Here is a 16,747-nt window from a genome sequence, read left to right on the forward strand (position 1 = left end):
ATAATGTTTTCTCGGTTTCACTTTGTACCTTCGTTGAATGGCGGCTTCATAGAATGCAATCCATTTTTTTTTACTCCCCGAGAGCCAACACAAACAGTTGTCGGGTGGCAGTGGTAGTTGCCAGTTTGTAATAAATAAAGTCACTAGCATGTCGGCAAAATCCTATAACCATTGTTCTTGCCATGACTGTATATATTTTTTTTTCTCTCCTGTTCCGAATATAGACCATGGAGCTTGGTACAGACACGGAAACAATCATGGCAGTTAAAAAGACGTTGGTGTGCGATGATGCATTTAAGGAGTGGAAATGCTGACGTGCAACCCCACCTCTGATGTTACTCGCTAAAACACATCATTTGCCGGACAGGAGCGAACCCAAACGCAAAATGTCCTTTAGAATGTTATGCAGTTTCGTTAGTAGATTCCGTCCAAACTGACGTTATCGTTGCACGGTGGAGTTAGGTTTTAGTGTTTTGTTTGCGTGACTACCCGGGTTTAGTAGATGAACATTACACATTCATTAGCTAGACTACTCTTTCTACTCGAAAATGTTCCTATAATTGATTACCCACTCTATATTTTTACGATTCACATTAGATTCATATCTTTGTTCTATTCCAAAATCTTGTCAACATCATTGTTCTTATTCTCCAAACACCGTTTGGCGTGACATGTCGGGAGGATTGATGTGCTTTGATTGTGTTATTCTGCTGTTAGGTTTTTGAGAACCAGATAGTTATTTTCACTAACCGTTTGCTTTCGTCCTATTTGTTGCTCCGCCTGTCATAATTGGACTTCAATGATACTTTGTTAGATGATTGGCCTTAGGCTAAGAAGCAACCGATTAAATTTTGACGTGAATGATGATGCTGTGAGGATCTATGATGCTTTTCTTCTCCACGGGAATTGCCGCCAAAATTTTAGTTCCTGTCAGGCATTGACCGAAATACATATAGCTGCTGATTGCCATCTAGTTTAATCCTTGACACTCATGTTCGGCAATGATAAATTTCTAGTTTAATTTTTGACACCCATGTTCTACAGTGATAGATTTCTACAGCAGTTAACCCAGAAAAAGGATCATAATCGAGTAAATGTATGGTAGTATCTTGAAAATTATTTCCACAGTCTACGTTTTTCATGAACAATGTTATTTGTATTCACTTTTTGTTATGATACTGATGTCACTAAACTACCACTTTACCATGGTTATTGTTTACAAAGGGAAGGAAGCTCGTCACAGTTTTTCAAAATAACAACAAATGATGAGAAGCACATACTGTCAGGGTAGAAACTTCTTGCGCGTCAGCTTTAATGCTCTCGTCATCCAATAACCTGTCCCGGAGCGAGATCTTATGTAACCACAACCGTTATCTTCACCATGTTTGTTTTAATACGAGATGTTTTAGTTTTGTATCGTAGCTTTTCAAAATTACTCTCAGGTTTGGTGCAGTGACCAGACACGATTCAGGGGGCTCTGTGGACAGTCACATACGTTTAAAGGAATAGAAAAGGCGTGAAGTAGTAGCTGGATAACTGCGAACTATTTCAGATCGTTAGTTACTGCTATGTTACCCAAGGGGATCACCGTATCAAGAGAGAGAGAGAGAGAGAGAAGAGAGAGAGAGAGAGAGAGAGAGAGAGAGAGAGAGAGAGAGAGAGAGAGAGAGAGAGAGAGAGAGAGAGAGCCGCTGAACATACTTGAGAAAGGAACAATGGTCTCCTCTTTCTTTCGTCTTTTTTGGTCCAATCTTTGTTCTTAAATTAGAAAGGTGAGACCTGAGAGCTGCGTGTGAGAAGATTGTATATTAACGGCGACAGTGATGAGGGAAAAGAAGGAGAAATAGGGCGAGCGTGAGACAAGGGCAAGGGAAAGGCGAGGGGATAGGAAATCATAAAATAACGAACCCAACGGAATCGGATCGAAGGGAGCGTCCATAGGAAGTGAGATAAGTGACAGAGGGAAGAGGAGAAAGGGAAGGAAGTTCGAAAAGAAGCAGGTACAAAGGAAGAAGAGGAGGAGGAAGACACCTGCTTTGTTGCGCCACACACACACACACACACACACACACACACACACACACACACACACACACACACACACACACACACACACACACACACACACACACACACACTCTATATTTGATAAGTCAAGCTACAAGGTGGTGTCAGGCTTACACGTGTCGGTCCTGTATGAAACATATTTACCAATTTACCCATAATTCCATCCATAAATTTGTCTGATCTTAAAGCTCCATATCTATTCGGTGCTAATAACTTGATTTATGAATTCATTCCATTCTTCAGTCTCTGTATTGATAATCAGTTTCTTTTTAAATCTAACTTTATCAAGCTTGAACCCGTTATTTCTTGCCCTATCCCGATTACTGGCCGTATTAACAAATATTCTTAAAATTATGCTTAGAATTCTGCTTAACGTTGTGCTTATCTTCAGATCGTGTTTAAATCTGGGATAAGTTTCAAAGTTAAAGCACAGGACCAGTGCAGCATGAAATGGTGACAGTGCAAAACAGTAAAATCTCACACTTATTAATTTCGTGATATTAGTTGCGGTGTTTTTATTTTTTATTTATTTTTTATTTTTTACATTTTTAGAATAAATAACAAAGTAATAACCTATCTTCGATACTGAAAATATATGAGCACATGATATCGGTCTTTTTATATTTAAATTAGATCCCGCGTAAGGTCTGAGTAATTTGTCTCGGTGTTTACGACTTTGAGCCAGCCGGGGCCGCGAGTCTCCCGATCAGCAACTTCAATCCCTTCCTATCCTTTTCCTTCAGTATGGAGGAGATAATGACCCCTAAGGCCGAAATTGCCAATAGAAGAAACCCAGCTGGACCGATGGCAAGACTCCCTCCTCGTCCAGTTAGCATTGAGGAAAGAAGCAGCCTGAAGAGTTAACGTTGCCCTTCACTCACCCCGGCAGCACAAAAAAAGCTGCATACTCCTTTGTTACCAAGAAGGCAAATGAGACGCACGCCAAGAACGGGACACAGGATGGGCCAAGGTCATCACTGATGCAGAGCTGCGTCATCCCATTGGCTAAATAATGCAGTGTAATTATTACCTCTGTGTATCACTCCTTCCTGTAGGACTCTCCAAGGCATCTCCGCCAAATTTGACACAAATAACACTCCTGGCGATCTAATTTATATATTTTCAATAGTTCAGAGTCACTTAGGTCATCAAGAACATCCTTACGGCGCCGATAATTGTTGAGGTGAGGTGTTCAGGCTCCTTGGCGGTCGACCATCTTAATTGTAAAAGTTAAGCACGCCCCGGACCGTGCTTAACTTTTGTGCTAAGCTTAAGCACGGTTTGGGGACTTACGCACGAAACTAAGCATAACTTTCGTGCTAAGCACAGTCCCTTTATTTAAGAATCTTTGAGAATACAGCCTTTGGGTCCTCGCCTGTAAATAAAGTGTCTCGCGAGGCATGCTTCTCCTAACCATACTTTTTAAAAAACTTTTACAACCGTTTAGACTTTAGAATCATCTTTACGTTAATGTGTCTTTTGGTTTTAACTTCTGGATGAGATTGAAATTTTATTGATGAAACAGGTGTGTGTGTGTGTGTGTGTGTGTGTGTGTGTGTGTGTGTGTGTGTGTGTGTGTGTGTGTGTGTGTGTAAGATTGTTAAACTTTTTGCTTTTGCTAAAATAGATTTGTTTTCTGAAAATATAACACAGTTCTACCTGCATACTCTTACCCGACTTAAACAAAGACTTCCATAATTTCATTTTATTTACTTATTTGTCCCCTTTTTTTCTTTCTTTCTTTATGTCTGTCTGTCTGTCCGTCTTTATTTTTCATTCATTTCTTTATTTTAAGGTCTTGTTCAGACTTCGTGTAATTTAGTTGCATTTGCAGGAACATTCTAGCCGTCGAGTTTTGATCGCGCAAGACTAAATCTGGTAACGTGACTGGCGGAGAGGTCGTCAAAAATATCGGGAGATGATGTGGGTGGCGGGCGTGTGGTTGGGCTGTAATGACTGCACCATTGCAAAGGAAGGGGAGAGAGAGAGAGAGAGAGAGAGAGAGAGAGAGAGAGAGAGAGAGAGAGAGAGAGAGAGAGAGAGAGAGAGAGAGAGAGAATGATAATACTATTTAAATTCTAACCTAAATAAATGAATGAAAAATGAATAAAAATTGAGGAAGATAAGATATCACAATTTTTGTGAGAGGTAGAATATGTCCATAACTATTCCAGGCAGAATTATAAAAGTAATACATTTCAAAAGATTAATGGACATGGACATCGTTCAACCCTCTCCCTGTGTATATACATATGTACTATACATATATATATATATATATATATATATATATATATATATATATATATATATATATATATATATATATATATATATATATATATATATATATTTCATTTGTGTATATATATGAAACATGTGTGTATGTATAAACTTCCTATTTTCATGCCTCGTTCCCTTCGAATACAATAGCCCTGTCATGCATTGCTCTCCTTTAACATTCATCCATATTCTGTCTAATTTACTGATGCATGAGTGAACCGTTGTAGTTACTCTTTCATTCCTTGCACTCGTAAAGTCTACCTTGCTATTTTATTGACGTTTATTGTGTGTGAGAGGAGGGCAAGGAGCATTAGATACTGTCTGTATAAGATACTGTAGCCTGTGAATAGCTTCCTTACTACAAAAAAAAAAAAAAAAAAAAAAAAAAAAATATATATATATATATATATATATATATATATATATATATATATATATATATATATATATATATATATATATATATAAAGAAAAATAATCAGAGGAATTTATATGTGTGCAACACACACACACACACACACACACACACACACACACACAGCATGACATTTGTGCGTGAAAAGGATCTTACAAAAAGAAAAACAGAAGACAGACAGGAAGACAGACAAGCAAAAGAAAAATACAGATAGATACAGTGAGAGACAATATACTGTAGGAGACAGACAAAGAACAAAATTGAGAGAGAAAGGAAGGCTTTAATGAACTCTAAAATCAGCGCGGGAAAGAGAATTTCCTGAGGGACACTGGAAAAGAAGTAACGTCCTGATATTTTGGACACACACACACACACACACACACACACACACACACACACACACACACACACACAGAGTAAAGCAGGGACGGACAGATGAATGGATGGATTGGGGAGAGAGAGAGAGAGAGAGAGAGAGAGAGAGAGAGAGAGAGAGAGAGAGAGAGAGAGAGAGAGAGAGAGAGAGAGAGAGAGAGAGAGAGAGAGAGAGAGAGAGAGAGAGAGAGAGAGAGATAGGAAAGCAATGGATAACACACATTTACTAATAAAAATACTCATGAACCATCCCTGAGAGAGAGAGAGAGAGAGAGAGAGAGAGAGAGAGAGAGAGAGAGAGAGAGAGAGAGAGAGAGAGAGAGAGAGAGAACTTGAGCTCCGGTGTTAACGATTGTCTTACTATTCCATCTCGCTTATCCGTCTTTGTATTGGATCCATTTTCTCCCTTTCCCTCCATTATTCGTCACAATATCTTGCTCTTTATTCTAGTTGATTTCCATCTCTGTGTTGGCAGTTATCTCTCACCTACGTCTGTCTTCCAGTAAACCCAACGTTACTAAACCTGTTTCCCGATTCTCCATTTTTGTTCCTAATATCAACCTAATATCAATCTCTCTCTCTCTCTCTCTCTCTCTCTCTCTCTCTCTCTCTCTCTCTCTCTCTCTCTCTCTCTCTCTCTCTCTCTCTCTCTCTCTCTCTCTCTCTCTCAGGGATGGTTCATGAGTATTTTTATTAGTAAATGTGTGTTATCCATTGCTTTCCTATCTCTCTCTCTCTCTCTCTCTCTCTCTCTCTCTCTCTCTCTCTCTCTCTCTCTCTCTCTCTCTCTCTCTCTCTCTCTCTCTCTCTCTCTCTCTCTCTCTCCCCAATCCATCCATTCATCTGTCCGTCCCTGCTTTACTCAAGTCACCCAATCACTCACTCACTCACTCGCTCAACCTTACGTGCTTCCTCCCTCGTGTCTTCTAAGGATCACAAGATTTGCGTCAGTCAGTCAGTGCGCTTCTACAAATCACCTCATTCATCCCTTTGGATCAACGAATAACGGCAGGATTTACCTTTATTGTAATTCTATTCGGGAGTTTTTTCCTTTTATTTTGCGGGAAATTATTGTCTTTTTATGTATGTGGATGGCGATGGTAATGGTGGTGACGGTTGTAGTTGTTGGAGTTCTAGTGATTGCGGTTATTTTGGTTATGGTTTTGATGTTGTCGTGGACATGGTTCTATTTATTGTAGTTTTTTTTGAAAATGGTGGTGGTGTGGTGGAGGTGGGAGTTTTGGTTCTGGCTCTGGTGGTAGCATAAGTGATTTTGATGGTTCATACTTCTTATGTTCATACATCTTTTAATGCATATTTTGTGATTTTTTTTTTTATCATAACCTTAATTATCATTTATTATTTTGCATTTCACTTTCACACATGTTTTGAATTTAAGCATCATCGCGAAACGTTAAATGTGACAATGCAGCGTTTATGGAGAGAGAGAGAGAGAGAGAGAGAGAGAGAGAGAGAGAGAGAGAGAGAGAGAGAGAGAGAGAGAGAGAGAGAGAGAGAGAGAATCAGGCAGACAAACTCAAGGATCAAGTTGCTGGAAAATCAAAAGAAACAAAAAGCACACCCGTCTGTAAAACAGGTTAGGAAGTCCTTGGAGAAGAGAGGCGTTGCTTTGTTTTCCTGTTTGTTTCTTGGGCGGAAGAGAACCTCTGTTTTCTTTCCAAACTCACGGGAGGAAAGACTCAGATATACAAGTCAACTTCTGCTCAGGGACATTTGACTCACTCATTCCTTGCCTCCGGACCATTTGCCGGAATACTGGTGCAACACAATATCTATGTAAATTTTCGAAACACGCAATACTTCCTCCTCCTTGAGTTGTGCAGCTGTTGTGCATCAGAAGGAACAAAATTATATCAGTTTCGTCATAGAAGATCGTGTGTGTGTGTGTGTGTGTGTGTGTGTGTGTGTGTGTGTGTGTGTGTGTGTTTAAGACGTATTTAAATTGATGATTAAGGAGAAGCCTTCACGCCACATGAAGTGTTGAAGGCATCTGCGAGACAGATCACCTCTGTAGTGCTGACAGGGATTTAAAATGATTACACTTTCCGTGGTTAACTTGCATGTAAGTGTTTAACAATGGAACGTAATGAATTGTTCAGTCCTCTTGGAGACGTATCACTTAAAAAATGATGTACCACCGGTGACGGTTGATGAATGAATATACAGTGAAGGTGAAATTATACATTCCATTGTTGAAGCAAATGTGAAAAAGAGAACATGGTATCATTCGCGCTAAAAATAAGTGCAGTGGTTTAGTAGCGAAATTTAGTGTTCCTCTGAGATGAGATGGGACATGGTGTCGCAGATAGAGTCCTTAAATAACGAAGACATTAATTTAATTAAGCTGTTGATACCTGATTAGGTAATATCTTGGTTGATAGCGAATTCCAAGTCATCCCTTGAGTTTTAGGTATACTGTATTATGATTATAGACATGCGGAAGAAATATAATGCTAAGAAACCTAGAAGCAGAGTCCATTACAGTATATACATGTACGTAGACGTTCATTATCTTCAGGAGCAACCACGTATTCAATTTGGTGGAAGCAATGAAGGCTTCCACAACAAAGATTCTCCTTTTCTAGGACTTCCGGAGAAAAAGAAATGCTCCGTAACCTGCCTGATCTTTTTAGGACGGCAGGAACCACGCGCCTGGGCATTGACGGCACCATCCTCTTGAATGTGGTCTGCTCGGAAGAAAAGTTTCCAATATGATGGCTTTCCTGCAATCCATTTCCATTCTTCAAAATTCTCGACGTTTTCCCAATAGGGCAAGAATCATGGAGCGTGCACTGTAAGGAGGGGCACTGTGAGTATGTGGGAAGCAAAGCTAGGGTGAGGAAGGCGGGGGCGGTGTATACGTACGCAATGAACACACCGCACTCAGTGGAGAGTAGAGCAAGCAGAAGACGGGCAGGAATGTTTTTTACTAACGATAAGGGAAGAATATGAGCTCTTACTTCTGCTCGTAATTTCACCGTTCAGTTAACGATAATTCATTTTGTACTCTCCAACAACAAACCTTACGAAATAGATGAGATCCAGGAGCCAGCAATACTGTGACCAAACGACACTGAAAGAACACAAAAGTACTTTTCAGATATATATATATATATATATATATATATATATATATATATATATATATATATATATATATATATATATATATATATATATATATATATATATATATATATATATATATATATATATATATATATATATATATATATATATATATATATATATATATATATATATATATATATATATATATATATATATATATATATATATATATATATATATATATATATATATATATATATATATATATATATATATATATATATATATATATATATATATATATATATATATATATATATATATATATATATATATATATATATATATATATAAAATGAATAAATATGTAAATAAATTAACACGCGTACAAACAAATAAATAAATAAATAAAATAAAAATGAATAAATATAAAAATATAAATATAAAACAAATAAATACATTAGATATATATATATATATATATATATATATATATATATATATATATATATATATATATATATATATATATATATATATATATATATATATATATATATATATATATATATATATATATATATATATATATATATATATATATATATATATATATATATATATATATATATATATATATAATAAATATAAATAAAATGAATAAATATAAAATAAATAAATTAAATGAATAAATATAAAAGTAAATAAATTAAATAAAACAAATAAATACATTAGATAGAAAAAAAAAATCAAATAAAACCGTGCACTATGCAGGTGTTTGTTTGCACGATTCTTTTTTCTTACGCAAATTCGGTTTAACACGACTTGAAATGCATCAAATTTAATTGAATTTACAGGATGTTTTAACTGTAACACTGCCTGCTTATTTGCCCAGTACATACATAAATATTTAGGCAATCTTTTCCTCATTGGGTTCATATGATAAAAAATAATAATATGCTCAGCAGTTATTCTTCCACCAATGGTTACCGCAGCTATCTTTTAGATAAGGTTTTTGTGTAATATCTTCTCTGATAACTATACTTCAAAAACAACTGACAAACAACTCAAGTACTCATACATCATGTTATTACATTATAAAGCCATTGAAGGTATTCATGTGTCATACAAGGACTGCCAAGCCCTGATGGATATATATATATATATATATATATATATATATATATATATATATATATATATATATATATATATATATATATATATATATATATATATATGTATATATATATATATATATATATATATATATATATATATATATATATATATATATATATATATATATATATATATATATATATATATATATATATATATATATCCATCAGGGCTTGGCAGTCCTTGTATGACACATTGTCACTGTACATATTTCCATCTATCATCCCCATCCACAAATTTGTCTAATCTTTCAATAATACCTTCAATGGCTTTATAATGTAATAACATGATGTATGAGTACTTGAGTTGTTTGTCAGTTGTTTTTGAAGTATAGTTATCAGAGAAGATATTACACAAAAACCTTATCTAAAAGATAGCTGCGGTAACCATTGGTGGAAGAATAACTGCTGAGCATATTATTATTTTTTATCATATGAACCCAATGAGGAAAAGATTGCCTAAATATTTATGTATGTACTGGGAAAATAAGCAGGCAGTGTTACAGTTAAAACATCCTGTAAATTCAATTAAATTTGATGCATTTCAAGTCGTGTTAAACCGAATTTGCGTAAGAAAAAAGAATCGTGCAAACAAACACCTGCATAGTGCACGGTTTTATTTGATTTTTTTTTCTATCTAATGTATTTATTTGTTTTATTTAATTTATTTACTTTTATATTTATTCATTTTATTTTATTTATTTATTTATTTTTTTATGTGTGTACGCGTGTTTACAATCACAAACAGATAGGCAGATGAGTGTATTAGTAAACAGACAGATAGACATTCGACACACTTCGAAGAGGGACTCACTGGCGTCGGACTTGTGATCCTGAGCCTGACAGTCTGCAGTGAATCACATGGAGCAAAGTTGTCCTCATTATCATACAAACAGCTTTACGACTTGCCTGTCTGTGGAACCTCTGTGTTGACCTTCTGAAGATATTACCTGTTCGCTGTATGGGCTTCCTGTTGCATCATTCATAGGGACGCAGATTGTCTCTCGGATGAAGTGAGTGGACGGACGGCAAATGAGGAACAGCCGTCTGGATGGCCCGGACACTTTAATATTCCATTGTATTTCTATTTTTTCATAACTTTTCTTCCCCGCTGCGTGAGTGTGTGATGTGAATTGAAAAGTAAAGTCATTAATTGTAATATCATGTTTGCACACTCATATCTTCAATGTACTCATATTTCTCTTAATAAACTGTTAAACTGTTAAACCCAGGATCGCCCCGTTATGTTTATCGACGATTCCCCGGACTCGCAGCGTGCAGGGAAATATTTAGATTTGCTCGATAAAATTATTCTGCCATCTATATTGAGGGAGACAAGAATGCTAGTAAGCAAAGTGAGTGTAATACAGTTTAAAATAAATACTAAAAATTACTGCAATTGTAAGGTGATTATGTACTTTATAAAATATGCCACACATCCTGGATGATTTACAATAAACATCATTTATGTGATAGTTCCAATCTAGATTTCTACCTATGTACGCACCAAGAAATTTTACGTGGGACACCACTTTGATAATTTTACCTTGTAATATAATAATGGTGGCAGGAGATCGTCAGAAGAATGAGTCTGGGTGAAAAAGGATATGATTTGTTTTGAAAATATTAAGTTTTAACTTATTTGCTTTTACCCATTTATTTACTGTATCCAGTCCTATATTTAAATTTCTGTGTAAACTGAGTATCTCCTCATCTAATATGTTGGTATTATCAGCATGTAAAGTGTACTTAAGTGCTAATATTTGTAACATTATTTCTGTAAATAGGAAAAGGTAATAGTCCTAAAATTGATCCCTGTGGTATTTCTGTGCTTATAGTTTTGAATAAACATACTTAGCAGTAAAAGAGATGGAATGTACCCTGTTTCCCAAAAACAGTGTTAGTTTATCAAGTTACATGCGATGGTTTAAAATGTCAAAAGCCTTGAAGAGATCAAGGAATATCCAGACGACATTTTTTTTTCCCCAATTCCTCGTTGACACTGACAGTGTTAGTGAAATGCATTATTGCTGATTCTGTAGAATGATTAGCCCTAAAATTATGTTGAAATCTAGAAAACAAGCAATTTTTTCCACAATAATTCAACAGACGGGTTGTAATAACTATTTCAGATATTTACTTAAAAGCTAGCTATATTGAAATGAGACAGTAACTATTGTCATTACTTTTACTACCTGACTTTGGATGTGAATTATTTTAGTTTCTCTTAGTCTGTCAGGAAAAATTCCCATTTTTAATGAAAGATTAGGTATGTGATTGATTGACATTTACCGTAAAGCTGGACCATTCTTTAATATTTTTAGTGAAACGTCACCATATCCAGGTGTACTGGTTTTAAGTGCCTGTAAATAAGATTTTTTCTTTCTATTTCAGAGGGAGTTGCAGGAGACAGGTATGTAGAGCACATAAGGAATTATTTGTATATTTGAAGTGATTACTCTCAATCGTTAAGTTGTAACTAAGAAGTTACATTTAGAAGTTAAATTTATTTGAAATATTTGAGCAAGAGAGCACTAACTCTATTGTACGTATATTGAATGTGCTTGTATTTTCATCAAGTGGAGAATTGATTTCCACTGATGTTTTGGATTTATTTTATTGCCTTTTATTTATTTATTTATTATTATTTTTTTTTTAATAATTACTTTTAGCGGCCTTCACAACTGTTGTGAGCGTGATTCTATATTTTATGTATACTTTCTGGAATGTTAGGGACATTTACAAAATAGTCTCTAATCGGTGTTCTTCTTTAATGCTTGTTCTTGAAGCTGGTGTAATATATGGATACATTTCCCCCCGCCTTTTATTTTTTTATTTATTTGTTTATATTATTATTATTATTTTTTTTAATAATTCTTTCTGGGATTCGTTTTTTTTTTTTTTCTTTTTTATAGGTCGGCAAGTTTATGAGAAATATGTTATAAGTATCATTAGGACAAATTAAGTGCATTACATCAGTCCAGCTCACCAATGCATAATCACCAGCAAAGCTATTTAGTGCAGTGTGTGTGATTAGTCTTTTGTTAGTATATTGTGGCTGATTTTGCCTTCGATGGCAAGACTTGAAAAGAGAAAACTGGATAGTGATCGGTGATGTCTGTTTGCATAATACAGTTTTTAAAATTCATTTCAATATTTAATGCCCAAACTTGATCAACTAATGTAGTAGTTGTGTGTGTAATTCTCGTAGGTTTTGATTGTAATGTGGAAAAGAGAAAAGAAAATAAAGCATTAAATTACTGAAATCCAAGACATAGCGGATTTGATATTCTAGGAAATTTAAGTTGGAATCATCAAAAGCATAATTAACAGTAATAATGATAATACAAAGAATTTTTTTACCATGTGCAATAGCAAGAATTTCATACAAGATCTAAAAAAAGAAAAAAACATTGCCATTGGGAGGTTTATAAATACGTACATAAGAACATAACATTTTCTGCAGTCATAAGTACACCCAACAAATAAGCATCCTACGAGTGTGTGTGTGTGTGTGTGTGTGTGTGTGTGTGTGTGTGTGTGTGTGTGTGTGTGTGTGTGTGTGTGTGCGTGCGTGCGTGCGTGCGTCCGTGCGTGTGCGCACTCTGGTCCGGCAGGTCCTCAGCACGTTTGTTACAAGGTCACTCCCTGCCATTGGTCTGTTTAGGTATCCGCTTTAATAATTCTAATTCTAATTTAATAATTATTTTTACGCATTTCCAATGCTTCTCTTTAGCAATTCTTGAATTAGCATATTATTTGGAATATTTTTTTTTTTTTCCGCGACACCCGATGTAATCTCGAAAATAATGTCGACCTACATGACGAAATGTGCGTTTGTATATTGTGCTGGTACATGTCTTATTGCGGCTATCATAAATCAGGAAAGGTTATTTTTTTCCCTCGCCAAATTGCTCTTTTACATATAGAATGCTCAATGCAATTATGTAAATGAAATAGTGCAATGTACCACAACAACACATTGGAGGATTAGAGGACATTTTTTTTGTCACTAGTTTATCCACACTTTGTCTCCTTTATGTTATTATTATTATTATTATTATTATTATTATTATTATTATTATTATTATTATTATTATTATTTATCATTATTATTACTGATAACAGTAGTGCATGGCGACGGCCCCCCCGAACGAAGTCGGCGAGCCACACCGTCAGACTGTGAAGGAGATCCAGACTGTTGGCATTGTTTATGACAACAGTGTGGTCAACAAAGGCTTTCCTGAAGTCCACAAAAGCAGCAGCTAGAGATTTTGCGGGAAATCACATTTTACAGGAGAAACGTTCTCCATATGTATGAAATTTGCTGAAAAACGTAAAAAATTGTAGAAACAGTGTATTAATAGAAATTTTAAGATGCTATTGAAGATTAATGATAATCTAGAATAATTTCATCATTTGTTTAATAGTTTAAAAATATAATTCTAATGTAATCAGTGACAAGATTTTCTTATCATTAGTCCATGAAGAGTAAGCAAGTCAGGGGCAGAGAGTGAATTTTGGGGATTTTTTAATCGCACAAGGAAGAGTGGAATCTTCGGCAGAGGGAACAGAAATCGATGAAGGCTATCAGTAAAACTTATATGACAAGATATGAATGTATTTTACAGAACAGTGACCATCCACATGGGAAAATTGGAAATGAAAGGCCCTGAGGTACTGTCTTTAGGCAGGTATGACTGAAAGCTGAATTTTTGTCCGTGGAGTGTTCATTATACAAAAAAGGACATTTTAAATTCCATTAGTAAGTGTAAATATCAGATAAGAAAGGCAACTGGTTAGCTTTTTTAATTTATATGTAACTTAAAATGCATAAAAGGTTACAATGCTTAATGAGCCTTATATACTTCATAAACAATACAAAAAATAAATGTATATACAATATACCTTAGCATTATTATGAATGGGCAGTTCGAGAATAGTATTTCACAATTAAGATCAAATCTGGGATAAACAGCGACTTTTTTTTTATTTTTTATTTTAAAGCTTTTCCATTAGACGCATTATCAAGGAAAAAGATGGAGGAGGAGTGAGGCAAAATTCTAAAATTGACCATTGTTGAATTCTTATCAAGTTTTAGCGAAGACCAGTTTTATTGCACGAGTCGACCACGTTTGCATCCGAATTGAAAGAAAAAGAGAGAGAGAGAGAGAGAGAGAGAGAGAGAGAGAGAGAGAGAGAGAGAGAGAGAGAGAGAGAGAGAGAGAGAGAGAGAGAGAGAGAGAGAGAGCAGGTAGACAAGGAAGGAGGTAAGCAAATAAAGGCTTTTCAAAAGGCAGGCAGGCAAGCAAAGACAGTGGCAGAGAGAAATCGAGACAGCAGACAGAAAACAGAAAGATATAAGCAGACAGATAGTAGGACAAAGATATCGAAATAATAGTGAACTTAATAAATTGTTTCCTTTGACACCCAAACACTAACAAGCACAGTCACCCTCTGCATTCACGCACAAGCCTCCTTTTATCGTCCGAAGCTTCGTCATGGATCTTCGACACACACACACACACACACACACACACACACACACACACACACACACACACACACTTCCAACTCGCAGGAGGGGAGTGAAGAAAAAGAAACGAAGAAACATTGAACGGAGAAAAAAAGAAGAGAGTCGTCTGTTGTTTTTATTTCTCACCGGGAGCCTTCCAATCCTGACTGTTGGAAGGCGGGCAGTGAACTGGGCGTGGCTGGAGCGAAAAGAGCCCTGAGGGGGTGCTGCTCGGGGCTACTTCTGGCTGGGAGTTCTAATAATGGCCAGGGTGGTGGTGATAGTCGCTATAGAGGTAGATGGAGACGGCGGTAGTGTTGAGCGTGGTGGTGAAGCTAATGGTCATGGTGGTGGTGGTGGTGGCGATCGCAGTAATAGAAATAGCAGTTGTGAGAGACAGAGAGAGAGAGAGAGAGAGAGAGAGAGAGAGAGAGAGAGAGGGAGTATAGAAGCCACGTCTACATGCTGAACAGAATCACACTATAAGACTAAACTTTGTAAGATTGTAAAATGCTGGTAGATTAAATATTTGGACAATGGAAGAAGAAAAACAAACGGAGCAATCCAAAAATAAAGCAGGACATACATTCTTCATTGATTCAGAGAAGACACGGTGAGAATCAGGAGGAGTTAAAAAGAGGAAGAGAAGAGTGAACAATGCTAGAAAAAGGAAAATGACAAGGAGGGGAAATGTAAACTAAAATGTCACGCCATACATCTCCCCTCATGAAGTGAAAATTAGAGACTAAAAGGAGAAAGGAAAAAGAAAGATAAGAGAAAGTAAATAAGATGAGAGGAAGGGAAAGGAATAGAAGGTGAGGGAGGAGAGAGGGAAATGTTGTCTACGATCTTTGATAGAGAGAAGAGAAAATAAGATAAAAAAAAAAGAAACACGAAGCAAAGAGTAGAAAATAGGAAGAGAGGAAATAAGAAACGGAGAAGGAAGAGAAGAGTAGAAAATAGGAAAGGAGAATATAAAAAAGAAGAAAGGAAGAAAAAAGGAGGAAACGAAAAAAAAACGAAGGAAAAGAAGAGTAGAAAATATGAAAGGAGGAAGTAAAAAATGACGAAGAAGGAAGAGAAAAGGAAAAAATAGGAAATGAGGAAACAGGAAAAAACGAAGGAAGAGTCGAAAGTAGGTAAGTGAAAAAAAAAGCGAAGAAGGAAGAGACGAGGAGAAAACAGGAAAGAAGGAAGAAAAAGGTGAGGAGGAGAGGGAGGGAAAAATGAAACATTGTCAGTTCTCAAGAGCCAGGAACGCTATGGAAAGTCAACAGTCGGAACAGTTTTCACGCAAACAGGAGAGGGCGGCGTTATGAATAATGGATAATTCTGTCTGGGAGGGAGGAAGAGGAAGAGGCGGGAAAGGAGGAGAGGGAAGAAGAGGATGGGACTGCTGGTGTGTAGTTCGGTGCTGGTTTTGTTGTTAGTTAAGGGTTTTTAACTGTATAAATAAAAATAAATTAATTAAATCGGTTACATGTGATGAAATGTTACCAGAATTCTGCTCTATATATTTTTTCGTATTATTAATGGTTGTTATTGTACCGATTCTATTCCATAAAAAAAAATATACTTATTGTGTGAAGAGAAAAATCATGCGTGTTTTCCTGTGTATAGTAGCGGTCGGTATATACTCGTAGACAAGAGTGAAGGAATAATAGTGGCAGATGTCTTGTTCAGTATGTATACATGTATGGGGAATAAAGTGAGTTTTCAACTAAATAATCCTAGTGACACATGATCCAGTAAAATATGTGAATCATAAGAGTCCTAACTGTTATCCTCCTCGCTCACTATTGTCACACCTTCGATATC

At 35.7% G+C, this 16,747-nt stretch overlaps 1 protein-coding gene and 1 long non-coding RNA gene across 2 annotated transcripts in view; both read left to right on the forward strand.

Moving 5' to 3' along the window:
* The window catches only part of LOC135110976 (uncharacterized), a 22,134-nt gene extending 19,038 nt beyond the window's left edge, over nt 1–3,096 (forward strand). Inside the window, exon 2 of the long non-coding RNA XR_010273514.1 lies at nt 2,811–3,096. This is a non-coding gene — a long non-coding RNA (uncharacterized LOC135110976). The remainder of the gene's footprint in view (nt 1–2,810) is intronic.
* The window catches only part of LOC135111280 (uncharacterized), a 156,403-nt gene that overhangs the window by 61,224 nt on the left and 78,432 nt on the right, over nt 1–16,747 (forward strand). The window contains exon 4 of the mRNA XM_064024516.1: nt 11,809–11,827. Coding sequence (XP_063880586.1) covers nt 11,809–11,827 — 19 coding nt within the window. The remainder of the gene's footprint in view (nt 1–11,808; nt 11,828–16,747) is intronic.

This window comes from Scylla paramamosain, chromosome 21 (genome assembly GCF_035594125.1).
Source record: "Scylla paramamosain isolate STU-SP2022 chromosome 21, ASM3559412v1, whole genome shotgun sequence".
In the NCBI taxonomy this organism is placed as follows: Eukaryota; Metazoa; Arthropoda; class Malacostraca; order Decapoda; family Portunidae; genus Scylla; species Scylla paramamosain.